Source organism: Exophiala viscosa, assembly GCF_022695815.1.
Source record: "Exophiala viscosa unplaced genomic scaffold EDD37scaffold_1, whole genome shotgun sequence".
Lineage (NCBI taxonomy): Eukaryota > Fungi > Ascomycota > Eurotiomycetes > Chaetothyriales > Herpotrichiellaceae > Exophiala > Exophiala viscosa.
The window spans coordinates 3,946,743-3,957,359 of NW_026944353.1; the positions used below are offsets into that span (position 1 = coordinate 3,946,743).

Here is a 10,617-nt window from a genome sequence, read left to right on the forward strand (position 1 = left end):
ATGGGTCAATGGCAGAAGCAACACAATTGCTCCCAGTGGTCGGGAGCAGGTTCAATCAGCACCCGCATCTCAGCATCCAAACTCATTCGCAACAAAGTCACCCACTTTCAGTGAAGTGAGCCCTACACCGCCGTGGTTGCGAACAAGACGCTTGGACTGGGCCCGCATAGAATCACTCTGCCAGCTCTTCGTAAACGGGCATAACTACTTGGGTGGAAACATGTACATCGAGAAGAAGAAGATAGAGAACAGAAGGCTGACTATGGAGATGCTCGAAACTCCGTTAGCTTCTGTCTGGCCTGAATTGGATCCGAAAGATCCCACGTCGAAAACCGAATTATCTACTTTGTGCAAGGACGGAGCGGCATTGCGAGTCTTCAGCGATATCAAAGGTGGGGTCTCTGTACGTGTTTGCTGGCTTCCTTTCGGAGTGATGTCTAGCTGACGAGCTTATAAGGCGAATCACGTCAGAGAAAACGAAGCACTCGACGCCGACGGGATTCTCATGTACGCCCCTGCTACCCCTCCTTCCCAAATGACGTTCAGGCTGACACAGCTTTCCGACAGTACTATGCGCGCAAGCACTCACCGCGTCTACTCAGACTGCCTACCTTTGCATCATGCCTTGCTTGCTTTGTCACAATGGGTACCCATTCAGGAAACATCAACTCATGAGAGTGCAGGTCTTGGATCGTCCCGGGCGGTATCTAAGCTTCTGTTCTCCTTCGTTCTTTGGACAGGGTCGACTGTCACCAGTTATACTTCATTGTCGATCTCCGCTTACAATCCTCTTATCATGTTGTCACTGAGAGCTTTCCGTGTTTCAAGGTCTCTGCGAAACATGGAAAGCTCTTATCTGAACCCACTACTTCACTCAAACTCAGACTCTGGTCTCGAACTATCGCGAGAGTACGATACTTTGCGCGTGCCCGACAAGGTAGGCAATTCGGGGATACACGAGTATCGAACGACCCTCTGCATCTCTCTGTTTCCCGACCAGCACCGGCGTCGCGTTTGCTATTCAATTGTGGATATGACGGACGCAAAGGCGGAGTTAAGTTCAATTTATCATCTAACTGAAGACCGCGCGGCTAGTCCATACAGGCCACTGTACGTCTACTTGTCGTGCGTCCGGGAAGCATTGGACATAATTCGAGGTGGTTGGACGCTGGTATTGGACAATTTGGATGCTGAGCTCAATGTTACGGTAAGTCAAAGGACTGTTTGAATGCCCTGGACTGATGTTTGTTTCCAACAGCTGGAGCAATTATCGACTGTGGACGGCTTAAATGACCTCTTGTTTGATGACCTGGATCTTTCCACGTCAAGGCAATATTTCGTCCTGCTTCAGCACTTGCGCATATATGAGAGGTGGATGATCGAGACGTCCGAGGGACTCTGGGAATGGTACAATCAGTGGGATCGCGATCTCGACAAGTTGGTCCGGGTTTTCAATGTCGGACCGGATAGTTACGATCTGTCACGAGAGTCGCAGCAGTCCCGGGAGCTTCTCCTTGCCTGGGAGGAGACAGCCAAAGATGCGCAACAAAAGCTCGAACCACTATTGCAACGAATTCGGAGTAAGCGTCAAGATATTGTGACCCTACGAGACGGAGTACGCGTCTAAGTACTGGAAAAAGCCCGAGTTATGGCTGACTATTATCTCCTAGCTTTTCAATGCGACTGCTGTTCGTGAAGCCATGCAAGGCAGCCAACTCAATCAGCAGGGACTTCGTCTGAACCGCTACGTATTCATCTTCACAATCACAACGATCATCTATCTGCCTTTGAGTTTTGTTACGGCAAGTCCTCATTTCTGCCTCTGCCATGCTCATCTCCCGCATTAACGCGATCTCGCCAGGGGTTCTTCGGCATGAATAACTTGGCCGGCACGTCACTAAGCTCCTCGATGAAACCTTTCGCAGTGATGGTGGTTGCGTTCTGCTTGGGAACCTATGTGCTCACGTTTGGTAGTCTTGGGCTTTACACCTACTATGAGAATATAAGGAGGGAGAGGGACGAACTGCGTCGCGAGCGGGAAAAACTTGCCAGAAGAGACGGTACCTTTGGCGAGACTGATATGCACAGAGCGAAACAGGCGAGGGAAGAGGAACATGGATCTACCGGCTTCCCCGGCAATTTTGCAAGACGTGCCAAATCTGCCTTTTGGAACGACATTCCACTGAAGTCATTGCGGCCAAGGAGAAGGAGAGAGGCAGCTACCGCAGGCCAAGCTTGACGGATAAGTAGCACGCAATGGCGAGATCAGCAGACTCGGAAGGAGCAAGTCGATACATGCGCTGGTGGCTGACTTTCCTTTTTGACACGACAACGGTTTCCGTGTCTGGCGTGCATCAGAGAGCCACCGGTGTTCATAATCTTCCGCCACAAGACGTGACGAATGGGCCTGGGAAGGAAGGATAGGGTGACAATGTGGAACGCTGAATTTTTGTACGACAAGATTGATCGTTCTCTCTCAAGGTTCTCGAATGTGTTGTACATTTGTTTCTTCGAACACATACAATCCCATGTTCACACACCTGGCCGTCCATGGTAACTCCACATTCAGATCCCAGATGTATTCGTACTCTGCCAGAACTCCCAATCTCGTTCAACGTTCAGAGCACATTCATCACGCGGACACCTCATCTGCCAGCCCAAACCCGGGTCCATGTTGAAGAAACTTTACCCCATCTCCAAGCACTATCCTGACAGCTCGCTCCAAATGGCGGCTGCAAAACCACACCCAGACCATATTGCATGTTATCAACACCGCTGCAGATAATTGCTCGGCACCAACCCAGCACCACCACATCTCGTCCCCATCGTACTCTCACGAACTTCCGCCTCCCACCACCCATCGTCCTGCAATCTCAACACCGCAAGAATGTCGCCTTTGCTGAAAGTAAGTTCCTCCGGAATAGCCGCTGTGTAGCTGTACATGGCGCGTGCTGTCATCAAGTTAGCATGCATTTCACAATGTTCGCGTTGAAACTCACCATAATGCAGAACCTGCGCCTGCGCAGGCCTTAAGGGGATGTTTGCCATACTCTTGCTCCGCTCCTTCCTCAGCTCCATGTCCGAACCGCCTCGTTGTCTTGACTCACGCCCGTCGTAGCCTTGTGGCGCAGGGTACCTGTCCCCACCGAAGCTGGAGTTTGGTCTCATCGATTGTCGTGCTCGGGCACTGCCGCCACCAGAGCCGCCATATCGTGCCATGTCAGAGGAACTGAGCTGCATTTCCATGCCGCTGCCTTGTCTGGACGCTGAGCCTTGTGTCCGAGGTCTGCCGGTCGCGGTGTAGGGGTTCGGTGAAGCACTACGGTAATGTGGATCGCCTTGCTGCATCATTGCTGGACCAGGACTGCGTGAGCGCATATATGGATCTTGTCTCGGAGGCTGTGGACTTGCAGCACGAGGGATCATACCTGGTGCAGGACTTCTTGATCTTTGCTGGTACTGGCCTTGTGGTTGTGGGCTGGCTGCTCTCATACCTGGACCTGGACTCCGCCTTCCGTCTCTGGTCGTGGGTCTGGGTTGACCTCCTCTAGGAGCCGATGTGACTGATCCGGTTCCCCACATCTCCGTGCGATTCAGCATTTCTTTCTTAGTATGCGCCGGTTGTGGTACACCGAGAGCACTGTGCGCTCGACCTCCCGCCGAGTCATAGGCTGGAGGAGGAGTTCCTCGTTGTGCTGCCATTCGTGCTTGACTCTCAGCACTCATCATGCCAGGACGTGCTGCTGGGTCTTGATCAGGGTTTGGAGTTGCTACGCCGTGGTATCGATCGACTGGGACACGAGTGCTCGACTGTTTGGCCATTCCTGCCACGCCATTTGACGTCCGTTTAAGATCTGCCAAGGCTTGTGCAATAGGGTCATGGCCGCCGTCATCTCCCATCGCGGAAGGTGGAGGCATAAATTGACCGCGACGATTTTGTACGCTTGCTTTGGGGGTGGAATCTCGACCATCCGGGCTTGCAACGTCAAACACGTTGTTGCCCACGTTCAGTTGGAAATTGGCACGAGGATCGACGGGCTCTTCGCCATCGGGCAGCGTTGCAGCACGGTTGAAGAAGCTTGCTCCCTGTTTGTTCGGAGACTTTGCAGGACTAGAGTGGGTGCTTGATACGGAGGGATTGAGATTTATCCTGCCGCTTGTCGCCTGTTCTGAAGACCATGTACTGGATCTTGGTGCATTGCTGATTTCAGGATGGTCGAGGTCTTTTCTGGATTTCCGACGGAATGGACTGTTTGAGAAAAATCCTGATCTCTTCTTATGCACACTCTTGTCAGGTGAGGCCATTCCAGGCATCTCGACACCATTCACAGGGGCAATCTTGGTAGGAGAAGACGCGCCGGACATTGGGTCAGCACTGGTGAATGAACTTGGTGCCGAGTACTGGCTTTCGCTGTCTCTACTTTCGGGTCTGGTGTTGGAAGACAGAGCAGATCCAGCCACTGATGAAGCATCTGCTCGGCAAAACATGGTCATTCCATCCGTGGGGTACTGATTATGTGGCACTTGTGGCACATCGCCATGTTGACTTGGTGAGTAGTTTGGAGGTACATGCGCCCCTGACTGTTTGTAGTTGAGAGGTGGTGGACGACCGCTATTGCTGTTGGATGGGGTTGGCATGTCGTCTTCATTGGGGATCATCGGTTCTTCGGACATTCGCTGAGGAGTATCGTGGCGCGTGCTTCTCGTCCCGTTCGAATGAGTGGGAGAGGAGGATCTGAACGCGGGATTTGTTGTGCGTGAAAATTGGGCAACGGAGTAGTTGTCGTCCTCAGAGACCTCCGACTGATTGTCAATATCCCCCCGACAGAAGTTGATGTACTTGGGTGGGTCTGGGATTTCCTGCCCGGTCCCGCAGGTTTTGATGAAGGCACCAATATCTTTTTCCACCTCGGTGTTCTCGAGGGCGAGCCTGACCTTTTCACATGAAGCATCATCCGAGACACACACAGTCGATGCGATGTTGGCAAAAGCCCACAAAGAGGACTTTGTGAAGTCCAGTCGCTCTTCTTCGAGGTCCTGAAATTTGTCGCACGCTGCCTTCCACTCTTTGTTCCATCGCCCGGTCGTCTCTTCGAGTACCTTCACAGCAGCTTCATATTCATTGGAGTTGGCCGCCATGTTGATCTGGGTCTTTTCAAGTTTGGCCTTGTTCTTTCGCTCTTCTTGTCCCATCACCATATGACCCTGAGCCAGATAGCCTTTTATTCTCAAACAATCTTGTTCGTATTTGTCTCGAGCTTTGTTGACATGAGCGGTTTGTGCTTGCTTGGTCTTGAGTAGTTTCTCGATCCCCGCCTGTACAATCTTGCGACGCTCTTTCATACCTCCTGCGAAGGCCGCCAGCGGTTCTTCCAATTCGGATTTCATTTGCTGTGCAATAAGGCCATGTTGCTTCCCCATTGACTCGGTTTCTCCTCTTGCCACATCCAAGCTGGCACGCAATGTTCCTTGTTCGACGCTTCCGAGTGGTTTTCTGGAAAGGCTTAGTAGCTTTTTGGAGTAGTCTTCCTCAAGAGCTGCGCGCGCAGTGTAGAAAGCTTTGAGCTCGTCGCATGTTGTTTTGGCACTTTGCATACGCGTGAGGAGAGGATCGACTCCCGCATCATCTCGTCCCCAAAAGTTGTTCGAGACTGTGCATGGTTAGCATCGATCCCTGCGACGGCGAGAACGACGATATCTTACAGCTCAAGGGTACAGAAGGAGGGGCGCCTGCTTCAGAGGCAGTGCCTGGTGGCATGGTGCCGACTTGTAAAGGATGATACTGTTTCCACCTCTGTAGCTAGCTGACCGTCGGTCCAAGATATCGAATGCGATCGCAGAAAAGGTTGAAGATAGTAATTAGAGTATGGTATGTCTGTGCACATCGAAGTAACAGGTGAGTCGTGAAACCGACCAGTCGATATTGAAGGCCGTGACGATTTGTTTACGGTTGTTGCCGGGCAACCAACTTTTTGCGACGCTCGAAAAGTCCAAAGTATTCATCATTGACACTCCACCAGCGTCTCATATTACTATGTAGTACTATTCACACACCTCTAAGCTATCTCAACCTCGCGCTGGTCTCGTACTCTCGTCGATACGACCTGCAGAAATAATCCGTAACTTGTGCAAGACCATCCCCAAATGGAGATACTGCCATTGACCTCCAGGCTACTTCATGAAGTCCATTGTGCCTTCGCAAATCGGTCACAGGTACACGTTTCAACAATGTTCTGACGTCGAAGGCGGCCACAGCTATCGAAAATTCCTGCACGCTCCGAGTACGGGCGTGCGAATGCCCGCGATTCGAAATTGGCCAGTCCAAATCCTGTAGAATGGCTCCAAATGCCTCCATCCTCTGCTGACGGCAGTCCACTTATGTTGATGATGGCCAGGCGTGATGGTCGGCAGACGCGGCGGCCACGAGGCACATTCGAGATTGGTTCGGTTCGGTTATTCAAGCCACAGCCAGTGGGAAAAGCGTTCTGCTATGTAGAAAGGCGGCTCGTCGCTCAGCAGGCAGCTGCCCCATGATTTGAGCATGCATGTCCCGTTCACCGAGATTAACAAGGTCTCTCACTCATTGTCGACGAAAGAGTTGGCGATGCGGCCGAAAAATGGAACTTCGAAATGGTCCAAAGTATCCACATCTCGATATGCGTGCAGCGCCAAAAAGCCGATCAAGGCCACATCAATTATGAATAGCATCCAGGACAAGACTCGCGACCATGACAGGATCAGGTGGAGGATGAAGATGGACGAGAAAAGCATGCTTGACTGCCATGCATGGAACCGTACGTAGTCACTCTTGTGCTCGAATATCAGTAGGAACACACCGCCAGCTGGTGGAAGCAACAGATATGCCAGCATAGCTTCGTAATCCAGTCTCATTGGTAGACTTGTCTCGAATGCTTCGAGGCTCTGGCCCCTCTCTTGTTGAGAAGCAGAAAACACATTGTTTCCCAGGGCTCTAGGAGCCTGAGACTGTACATCTGATATAGTTCGAGAGGCCGGTAGAGCGGGTCTGTTCTGCGGAGGAGGGGATCGAACGCGATTCGAGTCGAAGGAAGGGCTGCCCTGCGTCGGCGGTGGCGACAGAGCACGCTCTCTACTTACTGTCAGCAAGCGTTTTGCACGAAATGATAAAAGGGTCATATAACTTACATCTCGGGGGACTCATCTTGGTAAGGTGCGAAGTTCATTGTTTACCTGATCAATGTTTCTGATCCGTGGTAACATGAACAAAGATTCCCAGTGCACCTCGTGACTTTTAAAGGTCTTCCTGGAACTGGAGGACTCACTCGCACACCGGATCCCCTGTCGAGCTTGACATCGGAGGTGAGCTGGAGGGGTTCTGGGAGAGATCAGACTTGCCTGCGCCGCGTCAAGAGCGGTCTGGCTTGGCGCGGTGCTTGGACGCGCAACTTCCCGCTTTGGAATTCAGCAACATCGTCACCAACATCATACACTTGATGTCTGCAGATCCAAAGTACCAGTACTCCGTTGCGACCATCCTACGCTCGTTTTGGAGTTGTTGAATATAGTCAACCCAAGACACCGAAACACGGACAGCTGTCAACCCCGTCCACGGGACCCTCGTCCAGATATGCCCCGCCCAATGCCAGAAGTCCCTCTGCCTGTAGAAGATGTTCCACGCTTGATGCCGCTGCTGCTTGAGCCTCCAACTTTGACAGACGAGGAGGAAGATGCACTGGGTCCTCTGCCTCCAGCTCCTAACCTGCCACCTCGAGCTGATGTTGGTCTCGATTGTTTGGCTGCGAGGTCTGCTTTTCGTTTCTCTTCCTGTTCTGCAATTTTCGCGGCTGCCATCTTCTTCTCCTGCTCTTCTGCCTCCCTTCGTTCAGCAGCGCGTTGTTTTTCGAGGGTTTCCTCTTCGATATCGGCGATGTCCTGACTGGCACCTTCCCACGATGGGTCCAATATCAGTCGCTGATTGTGTTCTGTTTGGGACAGGATCCGAGTCCAAGTATTGAGTAGGGTCGACGCGGCGACTACGGTGCCATTGACGGTCTACGCCAGGATTAGATTGCCCATATTGCATGCGATTGTCCTGATATACCTTCATGTTATCCCTGGCCTTGTTGAGACTCTGTATAACTCCTTCGATGGCTTCATTGACCTGCCGAACACTTTCCAGCTCCCGCCGTAGACCTTGTTCCCGCTCTTGTTGTTCTTGATATGTAGGCTTCGCAGAGTCGGCATGTTTGGCAAAGGCTCTTGGTGGCTCTCCCGAATCGTTGCTCGATTTGACGGGCGAATCCCACAGACTTTCGTCCACATTGTGGTCATCCATCAGTGAATCATCAGGATCCATTGTGTTCCAGAAGGCGGATTTTCGATGGCGAAGCGCCCAAAGCAGATTTTATTGTCCTCTGAAGGGCTGCATGTATGGTACTACGGCGTGGACGCAATTGAGGCCCAAACAATATCAACCCATTTACGCGTGGGACCCTGGATTTTAGTGTGACCGCGGGCAATGCGCGTAAGGGGGCCCATCGTAAAACAGATTCGCTGGCACAAATGTCAATGCTGCACGGCTGTTGCCGGCGGCCCAGCCACCCATCACCCAAGGTTCCAGAAACCCAACCTCGCACCTCACATCGCATCCTGCCCATCCTCAATCCACCAGAAATTCCACTCACTCCATCCTCGATGCTGCGACGATATTGTCCTCTGGCCACCTTGCATGTCGTTGCTTTAGTCGCCTAACATTCTGAACATCGCATATTGTTGGGCTCATTCACTTAGAGGCCACGGGCAAGCGATCGCACAGGGCGTCACTACTCCTGGGTGCGGCAGTATCACTTCACTTTTGGTTTATGAGAGTTCTTCAACATGGCTGCAACTCCGCCTTCACAGATCGTTGGCACGCCGGACACTCCTCTGACACCACTTCACGGCGCTGCCTATGATCGATCAAATCCTCGACGCGGCGCAAGATCCAGTGCACGAATCGCATCAAAAGAGTTGCGCACTACCCCGGATGCTTCACTGCGTAATGAACCAAGTGTGCACCCGGTGACGACTCCAAGGTCTTCCAGAAAGACCGGCGCCCAACCTTCAGATCTATTTCACTCACCAGAATTGACGCCTAAGAATAAATCGACGCGCCGAGTGCATATTACATCTCCTCCTTCTCCCGACACTCACACTTCGTTCACCAAGAAAGCGTCCGCTTCGAAGTCTCACCTCCAACCTTTCGAGTCATCCTCAACCATGATCTCAGACGGCATGCTACCTACACCAGTCAAAACCCCGAAGAAAAAGGTGGTGTCGAAAGTGAATGGGACAGCTCGCGCTCTTTTCCAAGATCCAACCCAACTTACAACAGAACCGCCAAGTTCCAGGAAAGGTCGAAAGAACAAGAGACACAACGGCTTCTCACTCGAGAGCTTCTCGGCTGGTGATAATCAGAGTGGAGGCAGTATTCAGATCTTCACGGATTCTCGCGACAGAGTTCCCCAAATGGACAAGAGCAAGGCGAATCCGTTTGTCGAGGAAGCTATGGACAATGCAGCTTCATCTTCTCAGAAAGTCGCTAAGACCGCTAAGCGCCGGAAAGTGAGCTTGGAGAAGAAGTCAGATCCTCAGGTGGAAGAAGCTATTGCAAACGATGAGGGCATGGTCTATGTTTTGTGAGTTCACTTTCTCCTCTCTTCAACCCTTCAGTGCTAATGTTCATTTCAGCCGTGGCAAGAAGGTTTTCAGACGCTTCAATGACGATGAAGATGAGGAAGAAGAGATCAGTGCCGAAGACCTTGAAGATCTTGGTCTTCTGGAGCACACTCCCAGAGGATCTCGTATCAAGCCGCTCAAGACACTTAGTCGACGATCGATCAAGCCGACCCGGCTGTTTCAATCCGAACAAGAGAAACGAGCTCGTGAACAACAGAAGGAGGAAGAAGCACTAACTGACATTGAGGATGCCACCTTGGATGGAGATCAGCTGACTAGCAATTCGCCTGAGCAGTCTCCTTCCAAACATGGCCGATCACTGCGCTCAGCTCGCAAGCTGTCGCCAGATGAAGCCGAAGTCAGTTCACAGCATGGGTCCGGGGGTGTCTCATCGAAGAGATCTAGTCCATTCGACGCATGGCCACGAGTCAAGGGAAGCCGTGGTGCCACTTCAACGTCCAAAGGAAGAAAACGAGGTGCGACTGACACTATTGATGGGATTGTTGATGTTGCTGGAAGTGAGGGCAAAAAGACCAGGGTTTGAGGTGCACTTCACTCAAACTGAAGTTTTTTCAGTCGGTGCTTTTGGTTGATTCAGGAATCACGACTTGTTGTATAAGACTTTTCGTCTTGCTTGCAGGATTGGTCCTGCACCCTGGAGGCCAGTCAATCTGGCTCATATCTTGTTGAAGTGATGGCCCAAGGATTTGTCATTTGTGCTGGAGGTGGTTTCGATGCTTTTCAAAATTCTCAACAATGGCAAGCACTTCGGTGTATCAGGATGTCCGATGCCGAGTTCAAAAGATACCCAGTTTTACAATCATTATCATTCTTAATGCTGCCTGCATGTTCGAATTTTGTAGCTCTCCTTGTAAAGATCCTTCCCACACTATTTCAGTGACAGCCTGTCTCCCGCCAGTA

At 51.7% G+C, this 10,617-nt stretch overlaps 5 protein-coding genes across 5 annotated transcripts; 2 read left to right on the forward strand and 3 right to left on the reverse strand.

The window, feature by feature from the left end:
* Positions 1–93: 93 nt before the first annotated feature.
* EDD37DRAFT_75716 (uncharacterized protein) lies at positions 94–2,306 on the forward strand. The gene is made up of 6 exons (XM_062820253.1): positions 94–403; positions 458–507; positions 568–1,207; positions 1,259–1,615; positions 1,671–1,802; positions 1,862–2,306. The coding sequence occupies exons 1-6, from the start codon at positions 221–223 to the stop codon at positions 2,237–2,239; spliced, it is 1,740 nt and encodes a 579-aa protein (XP_062675829.1). The 5' UTR covers positions 94–220; the 3' UTR covers positions 2,240–2,306.
* Positions 2,307–2,643: 337 nt separating this feature from the next.
* On the reverse strand, positions 2,644–5,880 carry EDD37DRAFT_75702 (uncharacterized protein). The gene is made up of 3 exons (XM_062820252.1): positions 5,704–5,880; positions 3,000–5,651; positions 2,644–2,951 (listed from the first exon to the last, which is right to left on the reverse strand). Exons 1-3 carry the CDS (start codon positions 5,756–5,758, stop codon positions 2,767–2,769), a joined length of 2,892 nt encoding a protein of 963 aa, XP_062675830.1. The 5' UTR covers positions 5,759–5,880; the 3' UTR covers positions 2,644–2,766.
* Positions 5,881–6,247: 367 nt separating this feature from the next.
* Positions 6,248–7,388, reverse strand: EDD37DRAFT_75766 (uncharacterized protein). Its single transcript, XM_062820255.1, has 3 exons — positions 7,165–7,388; positions 6,377–7,108; positions 6,248–6,255 (listed from the first exon to the last, which is right to left on the reverse strand). The coding sequence occupies exons 1-2, from the start codon at positions 7,200–7,202 to the stop codon at positions 6,577–6,579; spliced, it is 570 nt and encodes a 189-aa protein (XP_062675831.1). The 5' UTR covers positions 7,203–7,388; the 3' UTR covers positions 6,248–6,255; positions 6,377–6,576.
* On the reverse strand, positions 7,389–8,508 carry EDD37DRAFT_75757 (DASH complex subunit Duo1-domain-containing protein). The gene is made up of 2 exons (XM_062820254.1): positions 8,081–8,508; positions 7,389–8,031 (listed from the first exon to the last, which is right to left on the reverse strand). The coding sequence occupies exons 1-2, from the start codon at positions 8,333–8,335 to the stop codon at positions 7,576–7,578; spliced, it is 711 nt and encodes a 236-aa protein (XP_062675832.1). The 5' UTR covers positions 8,336–8,508; the 3' UTR covers positions 7,389–7,575.
* Positions 8,509–8,597: 89 nt separating this feature from the next.
* EDD37DRAFT_618191 (uncharacterized protein) lies at positions 8,598–10,572 on the forward strand. Its single transcript, XM_062815787.1, has 2 exons — positions 8,598–9,656; positions 9,709–10,572. Exons 1-2 carry the CDS (start codon positions 8,857–8,859, stop codon positions 10,238–10,240), a joined length of 1,332 nt encoding a protein of 443 aa, XP_062675833.1. The 5' UTR covers positions 8,598–8,856; the 3' UTR covers positions 10,241–10,572.
* Positions 10,573–10,617: the final 45 nt, after the last annotated feature.